Source organism: Ixodes scapularis, unplaced genomic scaffold (genome assembly GCF_016920785.2).
Source record: "Ixodes scapularis isolate PalLabHiFi unplaced genomic scaffold, ASM1692078v2 PGA_scaffold5__190_contigs__length_132052651, whole genome shotgun sequence".
In the NCBI taxonomy this organism is placed as follows: Eukaryota; Metazoa; Arthropoda; class Arachnida; order Ixodida; family Ixodidae; genus Ixodes; species Ixodes scapularis.
Genome location: NW_024609880.1, coordinates 92,925,297 through 92,938,316, shown reverse-complemented (window position 1 = coordinate 92,938,316; position 13,020 = coordinate 92,925,297). Strand labels below are relative to the sequence as shown.

Sequence of the window (13,020 nt, the reverse complement as noted above, 5' to 3'; positions counted from 1 at the left end):
ACAATGGGGCTACTTTCCCAGGATCCAGTGAATTTAGTGGCGGCGATCCCCACATATGTTATATGAAGGAAGTACCTTCATAGCAGGAAAGGTATTCCAATTCCAAGTTGCCTTGTACAATTAAGATCACATAGTAAGGAGAAAGGGAAATGCTAGGCGAATGACAAATGCTGCAGAGCTGGAGTTTCCGGAACGGGCGGGCGTTCTCTTCGTCTCTTACGAAAAGTTAAGAAACTAATAATTTTCGAAAACAAAAAACAAACAAAAGAACTTGGTAAGTGCAAATAATGCGCGGATTATTCATGATTCCCATAAGATAGAAATATTTCTAAGACCAAAGAGAAATACAGTTACCAACCTTTAACAAAAAAAAAAAAAAAAAAAAAACTACAATGGGCATTTTTTTCGACTCTCTCCTCTCTTGCCATGAGACTTCATGGTGAGGAGGGTAGAATAATTAAGGATCATAGTCGCCATTCGGTATATTGGCACTACGTAATAGACTCACTCCAAAACTCGAAGAGGCTCATTGCGGCGTAATGCCACATTAAGCATTGTGGGAATCAGTGGGCAGCGAAATCCATACGCGCTCCGCTCCTGGCCACAGGTTCCCAGAATGCAACGCGCGCTGTGACGCACTCATGGGAGTAGTCTATTGGCCCTAGACGTCTGACGATCAAGTAAACAAATTTTTTACTGGAAGTGATAAGAGAAAAACAGGGCAGACAATATTTTCGAAATTTTACAACTAAAATTGAGCGTCCGTGTTAGTGAAAGAAGTGTGAGTGTGCAGGCAAGCTGGCGAATATTGACACTACTGAACCTGAGACATGGAAAAAATATAGACACACGTAGAAAGAGGGACAACACACAACTTCTTCGCGATTATGTCTTCCTTTTCTTAAGGTGAATTCTAATATATGTTGAGTAGCAACACAAAGTATTCTGCGTTTTCTTTATTATTTGCAATGCCTCGTGCCCAGCCCCCACCCAGAAAAAAAGGAAATCTTATTTTAAGTGATGCCAGAAGGGCCTTTGTCACGTGACCTTTTCACATAAAGTCCCCGAAAGAGAAGATCTTGTTGTACATGTAATAGATGGCGAACCGCGAGAACAACAGGCAGAAGATCTTGTCTCCGTGGACTTGCAGGTCTTCGACGAAGTTCACGGATGCGTGCTCCTGGTCCTGGGTGCAGGGGACGACGAGGACGATCCCCTTCTGGGCCGGTGCGAACTCGTCTTGGCACTTCTTCAGCAGGAGCTTGGCAACGTGCCGGTCGTTGGCCACCAGGTGCAGGGCGAGAGCCGTGCCGTCCTTGAGCTGCTGCATCACCAAAAACCCGCACACGGCACCGTTCTCCTTGGCGAACTTGGTGTAGCTATTGACGTCCTTGGTCATCAGCTGCCGAGGTATACACCAACACGCTGTTACTTACAAAGACGTATATCATCCCGAAATAGTTCCAACAAGAACTTTTTCACGTAGATTATGAACAATCCGTAAAACTTTGGTTTTTTAGAGGTGACATCGACTATACATATTTTTCGTTTGAACCTTTTCTATTTTCTCGTTTTACGATACAACCTATATCAATCAATAATTGGAAGTAACGAAGTACCTACATTCAGGTAAGTGTGTCGCTTGCAGTTCATGATGAGCTCATCGTAGGTGACCAGTTCGTTTAGGTCATCGGGCCTCATGTCGTGCAGGGTCACCCCCGGGATACGAGCCACGAGGCGATTGGCCGCTATCTTCGTGGCGACCGTCTTGACGAGCATCCAGTCGCTCCGGATGGGCAGGAGCTCGGTGATGCGACACTCCCGCTCCATCTCCTCGCTGATCCGGGCGAACACGTTGCGCACCGACTGTTTGGCGATGGTGTCCTTACACAGCTGGAGGATATGGTGCCATCCGTGCTGCGTGTGGTTCATGGACAGCAGTCCCAGGTACAGGATGTCTTCCGTCACGCTGATCTCGGCTAGGCTCGCGACGAGTTCTCCTGCGTGGCGGTACGAGCGGTGGTAGGAGTAATCACATCCCGTGCTTTGGAAGTACGTGGCGAGTTACATGCATCTCAGTACCACTCCATAGCCAATCGCAATACGGCATTAGCTAATAAGAACGTCGAAGAACGAATCATGTCTCAACAACCGTGTTCACGTAATAGGCCACACCCTGCGCCTTTATGCTGTCAGCCACTATAGAAAAAAAAACTATGTGAGTTCACTTTCCTGCAGAACACGGGCCTATACAATTACGGCAAACAATGGAAGGATCCCTGCGAATGACAAAACCCTAGATACGATTACGACTGAAAAAAAAAAAATGCGGATGTAGTCAGGTACACTGAGCAAGTGAAAGGTCAAACTCGTCGTTCCTGCGATTTCGATTTTGATTCGAGGTCATCTGTGATCATTCTGATTCAAAAGTCTTCTCATTGGCCTCCGTAGCTGGCCGAACTGGCTGAACTAGTTCAGCAGCGCAGGAACTAGCACATTCACTTCAAATGAAAGTCGCACAGCCGCTGCACCTACGCGTTCGATTTATCCCATGCAGTCCTGAACGAGTTCAGGCCCAGTTCTTCAAGACCTTGCACCGGCTCCGCAGTCAGTTCAGCATTCGGGCAGAAGCAGACGACAAAAGCAGACGACGAGAGCAAATGACGCTCTCCGTCTGTCTCTGCTCGCAATGCCATTCTGTGATCTTTGACGCCGAGACGAAGATTACACTTCCTCTCATTGGTGAAAATAATGTACCCGTGTCGGACGCGGAAGCGCGGTTATGACGAAGGGTAGGATTGAGCGCGAATATATGTTGAAAATGTTTTATTTACCTGCTTCTGTAGCTTGGACCCACTTGCGGTAAGCTTTGAAAGGTTGGCGCACATCAATTGTTTCTTTTTGATGCTACGTGGATATTTACTATGTTGATATTGATATTGAAAGACACGGAAAAATAATTACACTCGTAATATCCCCGCCTTCAGCATTACTTGAATTGGCGGCTCCGATTCATGACAGGGGTCTGCGATATAGTGGCGTGTCCACGTAGCTGAGCATAATATATAGCACACTTTGTTGGTATCCATGATCGCTCACTAACGGGTCATTGGAAGAAAATGCCGAGAAGTGGTACTGGTTTTCAGTTAATTCCACGTGAATCTTTTTTTGTGAGTCAGAACAAAGACTTCAAGTAAACGTCGAAACGTCGGTCGATAACTTTTTGGCCAAGGCGACAGACACCCTGGTCCGGCCTTCGTTTTTGAAGACCGCTGCCGCTAGTAATTACCGACACGAAATCATCATAATGCCGCGAACCTGTAATCAAAATGCGAAACTCGAGGCACTTGGAATTAATCCTTTCCAAAACGAATGCAAATGCTATTCTGGCGCACGCGGTCGAAGAACGCGAATGCTTTTGAAAACGATAGAAAGCGGAAGAAGTTAAACATGCAAAGAGAACCGCACTTCGTCTTCAAAATTTTTTTTTTTTCAGAAACGTTCACTGCGCGAATGATCCTATCAAGTCGCGAAGTATAAATGTAGTATACGACATGGCTCTGAGAAACAAAAACTAACAGATGCAGATGCCACCCTGCGCTTCCGCCCCGGAAGTCGATCACAGCTCCAGTCTTAACGCGGTAGCTACACTGGCTCTGCGCCGTCGCTCCACGACTCCTGCCCTACTCTGAACTCGGACTGATCTAGTTCAGAACTTTCTGATCGAATCGAACAGGCCCAGGGATTGCCGAAAACCCATCGCTCCCCCGGCCCCTTCATCGTATTAGACTGACCGTTTCCTTGCTGCATCTTTGTGATGTTGGGACGGACTAAGGCCTCGTTGGTCTCAGCCGTTAAAGGCCTAATCGGCAAGTATACGTAAACCCGTACTATCCCGGCCATGCGTCGAGTCGTCTCAGCTTATGTAGCTATATACAACATCTCATCATCGGTACCACGTAATGCGTTCCAAAATATTTTTCATCAATAAATTAAAGACTTTCAGAAAAATTTTAATACCATCAGATAATTAAATAACACTACTTTTCGGAAAGAGTATTTCCTTCTTCAAGTAAACACTTGAAGAAGGAAATACTCTTTCCAAAACGTTTTGTAATTAAATATCATGTTGGTACTCACATTTCTCTAAACGTCATCAGTACCACGTAATGTTGCCCCGCTGACTTCCGGCCTTTTTGCGGTGTTATAACTACCTGTTAAATAGCCATTCTGCCGGTTAGTATTTTCAGCTTAATGACCATGCTTGAATAACCGGCAGATATTTCGCCCGTTTAGTAGTGTTTCATTGGAGATATTTTGACAGCTTCAGGCTCTTAACAAGCCATCGTCTGTCGCTCTGATGCTTCAGGATGGGTTCGCTTTAAAGGGGCGATGCAGCGATTCTTGTACTTTGCGCGACTACCGCTTATAACGGATTCCTGGCGTTAATGACATGTGAAACACCCGTTCGTATTTCACCACACGCAATCCAAGTCGCAGAAAAAATTAAAGAAAAACGAGCAGCGTTCACCTTCTCAACTCGCTGCCAGAACAAGCGGCCACGTGATCTGGAGCCGATTATATGCCGCCGATGTTGATCATGGCCACGCGCTGGGGTTGGCAAGGCACAGGACATGCGCTGAGTTCCAAGCATTGTTATGGTTCGGCTATTGTCTCTGCAGCAATTGGACACGGGCCACTACCCGAATGCTTCTCGAGCTATCAATTATCACGAGCCCAAGTCGAGTGTTCACGCGGTGCTCGGGTCCAATCTATGAGCTGCATTCAAATAGCGTCACTCGGCGGAACTCCGACCGCCGAGCTACGTCATTAAGTTTTGTGAAGGAGAGATTGAATGAAAACGCTAGCCTTGGTCCTTCATATTACACCGCAACGAAGGAGTTTCTCGGCCAGTGGCGTTGCGTGCGAATATCCTTGAGTCCCAGTAATGCCAGTAAGCTCGTGTAAAATGAAAAACATTCCAATTGAATATCGTTGCACCGCCCCTTTAAAGTATTTATACCATGTTCGACCACATTCATATTTTGTCTGAAATATAGTGGTGTGCTTATTTTCTTGAAAGTCTTCGAAGTTCGTGTTTCCTTTTGTTTTGAAAGGGTGTTTTCTGGAGCGTGTTACGTTTAAATCACACTGACGCTTGAACCGAATTTGCGAAGCGGTTGCGAAAATGGTCGTTTGACGATCCAATTCAGTTCACACGCCTTCGTTCCGAAACTCAGATTGATTGGGCATGCGGTTGCGATTAGGACGCCAATATAAATACAATTGCGTGTCGTACTCTCCATGCACAGCCCGTCTGGAACGGCAAAGGTACAGCTGCCTGACACTGCCGAAAATGTATGCGAAAATACTTCAAGATGCCGACTCACTCTTATCGTCATAGGCCACAGAAAATTTTGTAGCAATTTGCTTGATGAGGTCCAGGTAGTTTTCTGGAAGCAGGCCCTCTGAGCAACACTTTTTCAGCGTCATTCGCTGTTGATCTTCGTCCATCTTCACTGTTCGTCCGTTGGCTCTTGTCTAACAGGGGGTAGAATAGAATGTCTAGCTTGGAACAAAAGCACGCGAGGTATGATGCGGTGGTTGGGTCCCTTCTTTTTCTTTAGTCTGACGAACAGGTAAAAAGCGGGGTCTGCGTCTTCGACGTTTTTTAATATAACGTGGGAGAAGTGATCGATGAAACTGTCATTAGACAAATATAAGAATAATGATTTCATCTTTCGAATTATTTAAAACCTAATGTTCGAGAATCGAAAAAGAAAAAAAAAATAGCCTTTCCACTCTCGTGAAGAAGGAAGACCAGCGAAGTTGTTCTCGATATACTTAAAGCCCCTTGATAAAGGTGTTTTTTACAAGTACCGCCAACCATTGTTGTGAAACCGCGCGAGACACGTGCCACGAGCGGGTGCTCCGCCGCCATTCGCTTCCTAGGGCCGCTCATTTCAGTGCTGCGCCGCCATTCGCTTCCAAGGGCCGCTCGAGACGCGGGTCTCGTGCACTCGCGCATTTGACGCTACTTGCAATTCAAACGCAAACACATCGAGGGGCTTAATGGCGAATTCGCGTGGTCATTTCCCGGCAAAATATTTTGCCATATCTCCGCCAAGGGCGTTCGCGTGGTCAAAGGCTGGCGAGTGCGCGCCGTTCGGGTGGCAGTTCTCAGGCGTGTGCTGGCAATTTACCGGCACAATTTTTGCCCGAGCTCCAAGAGGTCGGGCAGCTTGTCTGCCAGACTGTATCCGGTATCGTCATATCCGAATCGGGAAAGGGAACCAAACGAAACAATGGTCGCCGAGAGCGTGTTCTAGTAGAATACGAAGCCACTGAGACAGACACCCCTCTGTGGTCCGAGAAAGACAGCAAAAACAACGGAGATAAAGATAAAATATTTTAAAGGAAGCTTCCGCAAGATCAATTTCCTATGGGACACAGCGTGTTATTACACCGCTGTAAAAAATGTATTGATAGTGCTGCAGCTCGACACTTGAACGCGCATTACTGTTTTAGAGGGCTGGGTCAAATCAAAATGCTGAGGATTCCAGCAAAAAGGTAATAACAAGAAAATGGAATATAAAATGGCGACGCTGGTGAGCCTTCTAGGATCCTTGTAAGATGGCAACAGTTCCTCGAGAATCTAAACAAAATATATTACTATTTGTTTACCCACGTCTCAGAGAGAACAGATGTTGCTGATGCCTAGAGCGTGCCTATTGTATCATAAAATAATCGTGGAAGAAGTTAACGAAGTTCACGAGCGACCCAGGCAGACGAAAACGCCAGTTGCAGGCGCTTTGTGTTCGGGTGGAGAGGGTCACGTGGTGCGCCGCTGGCGCGGTTTTCGTTGCCTGTGCCGCCGGCGTGAGCTCGCCGGCGATTGACCACCCGAATTCGCCATTAGATATACTGTGTGCTTCTTCTTCGTCTTCGTCTGTTTTTCGCGCTGTTTCCTACGATAAATTCCCACCAACGCGCCCAACTATCCATTCTTCTATTATAGCTGTAAAGATGGAAAGGTTGCCGCCATCTACGAGCGACGGCAGAAACCATACATGTTGTGTGCTTGCCGCCGTCGCTTATAGATGGCGGTAGCTGTTCCAGGTAGGTTTTTGTCGACATACACGGACACGATCCCGGGGAACCTAACCCTTAAAAGCTCCGCCGTAAAAAACCACACGGCGGGCGCGTGCGGTGTTTATACACCTGCAGATTAAAAATAACAATAAAATTTGTAGCAGTATGCAGATTTAGATAGAGGAAGCCGGAGAGTTTTAAATTAGTGTTTGGTTCCTCTGGAGCAGCAGAACAGTTCGCTATCACGCATGACCCAAAAATAATCCGTGGATTATTTATGGGTCATGTCAAAGCAAAAGCACGAGCCTCTGCTACATGCAAGCTAAAAGCTACGGTATGCTGTGGTTGGCTAGATGGAGAGGCGTGGAGATAATTCGCTTCTCCCAGCGGCCGAAGATGAACCGACGCCTCGTGCCTCTGTGGCAATACTGCCAGGGCACAATCTGTAAGCTGGCAGCAGCGCCACAACGGCACTCCTCGTTGCGACCGCGACTCAGTACATGTGGACCACTTTCTGTCACATCAGAAGAAGAGAAAATTTCGCGTGCACAGCTTTGATGGGCGCGTAACGCTGTTGGGTGCTCAAGGTCGGCAAGCTCACTTGCGCCCATAGCTTTGCCTGTATAGCCACAGAAAGTTGTCCGCGAGCATATCTGCTCTCGTCCCCATACCCCTCCGCCCGCGCATTCTTATTTTTATTCATGGATCTCTCATGTGATCAACGCAATGCAGCAGTGGGCGCTGCAAAGATTGTCGCCTGCTGTACACGGGGGCCGAACGCGAACGTATTCAAAGTGGTTCTCGCAGGCGGTACGGCGGTAGCAGCAGACGAAGGAGCAGCGACCGTCATTGTACCCCTAACGAATCACACGTGCCACTCAAAGGCGCGCGCTACTTTCCAGAAAGGTCCATTTAAGGCTGCGGTCCCACGGCAGCCATCTTGAACAAGGCGTTAGTTCAACCAAAAGATGGCGACACGCACCCGTGGGGTGGCCGAAACATTGGTTCACAGTGGGATGGCTCGAGCACCATCACGTTCCCCTCGTGGCCTTGCTCGCGCCGCTGCCAGCTGTGCTCAGCTAGCTCAAGTAGCGTGGCCCATCAAACGGATGTATCCGAGAATGTCAGGCTGGGTATAAATTGTTCTCTGATATAGGAAGATGCGGTTCGGCGGTTGTAACGGGCTTTCGCAATAAATCTTACCAAGAAGGAATCAAATGTTGATTGACGTGTTAATATTCTATCAATGAAAATTTCTTCTGCAGGAATGCACGCTCAGTAGACTCAATCTTCCAAGACACCAGTGGAAGCGGACGTCAACTAAACTGCTTCGGGATTTACGGTACTTACCTCACCATTTTAATGACGACTAAAATAACGTCACGAACTATTGTGTTTCACGGGGTCCGGAAGATGTTGTAAAGGTTGTTACGATATAGTTCCCAGAAACTTTCTGGAAAGACTCGAAGTCTTCGTTGAGTCCAACGCCATCATGAACAGTAACTGAAATCGATCCACTATTCAGTCGGTGGGTGGCGAAACGTATCCGCATCTGCGGAGTCATGGTCGATGCGTACTTTAAGTGGCTGGAAGTTTACACGATGCCTGCCACGACGTCCAAACACGCCATTGACGTTCTACGATCTCTTTTACTTACTTTTGCCCTACCGAAAATACTTTTCTCTGATAACGCATCAAATCATGCTTCAAATAAAATAAACAAGTTTTTGAAGAAAAAAAGAACAAAAGAACAAAACTGCACCAGGCATCACATTAGTGCACCATACCATCCTGCAACTAACGGGCAAGCAGAACAGAGGGTGTGGGAAACGAAAAAAGAGCCCTTTTGAAGCTTACGGAAGAAGCAGTTCAGTGAAGAATCGCCAGGTTCTTGTTCCAGCAGCACGCGACGGTCTCATATTACACGGTAAAACACCCACGGAAGCAATATTCGGCGGTCGAAGAGCCACAGCCCTTGATCTGATGACACTATGGCCTACGAACGAAGATCGAGAGATTCCCAGATCGGGAAGTGATGGCAGTTTATTCGGTCAAACAACTCGTCTACGTGAGGAATTTCAGCGGAAGTGGGGCCTTCCATGTAAAACCTGAGTAGAAAAGGCTCTATGTTGATTGACCAGAAGGTGTCATCCCTCTGGATACTTCGGATATCAATGCCCATGAGTGTAAATATAACTAAATCACAAAACTCTCATTGTGTATTGTGTAACTGTCTTTGTATTTGGTAGTAGAATCTATGGTGGTGATTTGGACCTTTCACACCAGGCTCCTTTTTCTTATTTTTCGCCTCACACTCCTTTGCGGTTTAAGTATGCTTCAAGAATCTTTTGGAACGGGGACACTTTACGTCAACGAGGCCATTTGTTCCAAGTTGTCAATCAGGGAATGCTGCTAGAACTCCGTCACTCATATTAACAAATAAGCCGCACTTCTGCACAGTGCGGTTTTCCTGTTCCACGTACAGTTGTAAAGCAGCATCCTCATTGATTCTACCATATTCTGCTAAGGATGAAGAAAGTCTTTGGGTACACGATACTTGAAACAAGTCTGGCACTGTACGTTGTGGTTCGACACCCACTAATGTCGTCGTCCTTATAGAGCCTCATCATTTAATCATTACCTCGTCACCTTATATCGCTCTTCATCAACAGTAAGTACAATAGGCTACCGCCATATTACAATCCAAGAATTGAAAAATTCAGTCATTCAGTCCTTCAACAAACTCATTATTTATATAATGTTATTACATTAAATTACCTCGAGACGATCGACGTCCATCGTCGATCTTTAAATACTTATACCTGTATATAAATTAGACGCACAAGGGGGGGGGGGGGGTCGTTGGCCGAGTGCATGGTCTAGCGCACACCAGCTCAGAGCACTGCAGAACCCTCCCCGCCCCTGCCCGCTTCGATCTGGAAGAGCATCGTACCGGCGTGCGGTCGTGTATCCCTACTGCGTGGTGCACGTTAAAGACCCCAGGTTTGCGGTTGTACGGCACCGGCTAAATTGCTCATCTACAGCTGAGACACCAGACACCCGATGAGGCGGACTAACTTCCGGCTGTATAAACATACACACAACAATTTGCAATTAGACGCATAAACACAAAGAACACAGCGTGCCGCCTCTTTTCTTTTGATGCCTTTTTTAAACCAGCGAAAGCTCGCGCGTTCTCTCTTTTGAGACGGTTAGAACGGTCGCACATAAAACCCGCGTTTCTCCTACCCGGGTCTCCATCGGCTAAACAATGACCTCCTCCAAGACAAAAGTACCACACAACTCCGCTCACCCCTAGGCCTGGACATCTACAAAGCCTTTGATAACGTCTCGCATGACTCCATACTCAGTACCCTCACAGAAACGCAGTGCGGCCCTCGAATGTATAACTACATCCGCAACTTTCTATCGAACCGCACGGCGCCTTTAAAATTCCCGGACACATCTCCACACCTTTTCCGTTACATCAAGGAGTACCACAAGGCTCCATCCTCTCTCCCACCCTTTCCAATCTTGCTATGAGCAAACTTCCCGAACAACTCGACACCATCTCCCACCTCAAATTCTCCATTTACGCCGATGACGTTACCTTATGGACCAACACTGGCTCTCCCGGCCAGCAGGAAGAGACGCTGCAACACGCCTGTGACACTGTCGCGCGCTATGCCATTAGTATAGGTCTGGCTTGTTCTCCATCTAAATCATAACTCCTCGTCATCTCCAACCGCAAAAACAATCCCGACAGGCAGCTCATCACCGTACACCTCGACGGCACTCCCATACCCCAACGCCCGCACATCAAGCTCTTAGGCATCACCATCCAAAACAACGCTGCAAGCGATATCACCGTCTCCACCCTCTCCAAACAAATAAATCAAATCACACACATCCTCGGCCGCGTTTTCCGGCGCCACAGAGGCCTCAAAGAGATCGACATGAGACGAGCCATCGAAGCTCTCCATCTACTGTCTCGTACTCTACCATATCCCCTACACCCCACTCACTACCCGTCAACTCAAACACCTCCAGACACAGCTCCGCAAACCCACCCGCCTTGCTCTCGGCGTGCCACAGTACGCTCCCCTACAGCACTTTACAACAGATGGACCTCTTCAACACACTCGAGGAGCGAGTTGACTCGCACCGACTGGGTCAACAGCAACGCTTAACCAGTCCCTACAGGGTCGCTACATTCTCAATTCTCTCGCTTACGACACCCTGCACCTCCCTCCCATCCAAACAACCACACCTCCCTGGGATACCATACCCCAAGTCACCGCACTCCCCATACCCAAACATATGAATCCCGACAGCAACCCGGAACGCCGCAAGCACAGAGCCAAACTCATATCCCAAAAACTCGCCACACTTCAGGCACAGCAGCACCTCATCTACTATAGAGACGGTAGCTACGACCGTGGCACCAAACTCGGCCGCGCCGCAATTCACTGTCCCCGGACCAACACAACGCTTAGGCAAACATACACCGAAGCGCCTTCGGCAGACCTCCTGGAGACTCAGGCGCTGTGCTCCGCCATTCACCATGCCATCGCCAACCCTCACGAGGGACACACCTCCATCACTGTCCTGACAGATTCCCAAAAAGGAGTTCGCACAATTCAGTACAACCGACTCCCCAACTACATGTCGCGCGATCTTCGAGCCGCCCTCAACACCGCCCCCACCCTTCGCTTCTACATCTACTGGATCCCTGGCCACGCTTTAATCCTAGGCAATGAACGAGCAGATTTACTTTCCCGAGTCACTTCCACTCCGGGGCCTGCGATTGACTGGCCTACGTCCTACGACCCCAAACTCCAGCGCAATGGATACCATCAACAGCGCTCTGACACACTCCAACAACTCCGCGAATCCATACTCGCCCTCGTACCACCGCCTCCCACACTCTCTCGACAACAGGCCAGCACTATACGCCGAGCACAGACCCACACGCTATCCTCCCCACACTATACTCATCTCTTCCAAGGCGCTCAGGGCACAGCTAAGTGTCCCTTCTGCACTCGCTACCCAAATAACACGCACACCTACTGGCAATGCCTCCATGCACAACCATCCATCCGCTCTACACTTTCCAAGCTTCCCCGGGCTTCGGCCCACGACATGGAAAGAGTGGCTCTCTCCCACAAATCATCAACACGTGCTCGCCATCTTCGACGCCCTTCTTCACCACATCACAACCATCGAAGAGGAGATGAGGGCATCGAAAAACGCCACCAATCCCGCATGATCCACCTATCCTCACCCTTCTGAATGGCGTTCTCCTGGACAACACTTTGACACCCTGAACTGAGGGTCAATAAAGATGTTTTCTCTCTCTCTCTCCTACCCGGCCGCTTCCTCCTCTCATTATGTGTAGTTGGTTATAACTAAATAAGCTATAATAATGGTGTATTGTTCATATTTATTTTCAGTTTCAGTTAGGGAAAAGGTGTTCCGCGGGAACTAGAGCCAATAAATGAGCTGCGTTTAGACTTTAGAGTACCGGCACTCTCTTCCCCGACAGTGTTGTGAACGCCGCCATTTTGGGTCTTGTGCAGAGCAAACGCAACTGCCGATCGTCATGATTCAAAAGTGCGACTTCCTCAGCATTAGATCCGGTGTCAGGAAGCTGATGCAATATTGCTTTGCTCTGTCGCGGACTGTTTAAACATTTGTGTAGCTTATTTAATGACACTATTCATGCTCTTGTTGAACAGGCTTGTAATACCTGGAGGGGCCATGACGTAAGCCCCGTGGATTCCACAAGCCACTATACTTCGTTTCAGCTTCGGTCCAGACGCAAGCGATGCTACAAGCGCGAGCGTGTAGCCCAGAACAGTGCTTGCACTGCACGAGCGCGCGTGCTTGGCAGGGATGCTGAAAGCCCGGAGCTCGCGCTTGTAGCTT

At 48.2% G+C, this 13,020-nt stretch overlaps 1 protein-coding gene and 1 pseudogene across 1 annotated transcript; one reads left to right on the top strand and one right to left on the bottom strand.

Moving 5' to 3' along the window:
• Positions 1 to 1,051: 1,051 nt before the first annotated feature.
• Positions 1,052 to 5,514, bottom strand: LOC121838188. The gene is made up of 3 exons (XM_042294275.1): positions 5,391 to 5,514; positions 1,624 to 2,000; positions 1,052 to 1,402 (listed from the first exon to the last, which is right to left on the bottom strand). The coding sequence occupies exons 1-3, from the start codon at positions 5,512 to 5,514 to the stop codon at positions 1,052 to 1,054; spliced, it is 852 nt and encodes a 283-aa protein (XP_042150209.1).
• An 81-nt stretch (positions 5,515 to 5,595) lies between these two features.
• On the top strand, positions 5,596 to 12,361 carry LOC115310118 (annotated as a pseudogene).
• Positions 12,362 to 13,020: the final 659 nt, after the last annotated feature.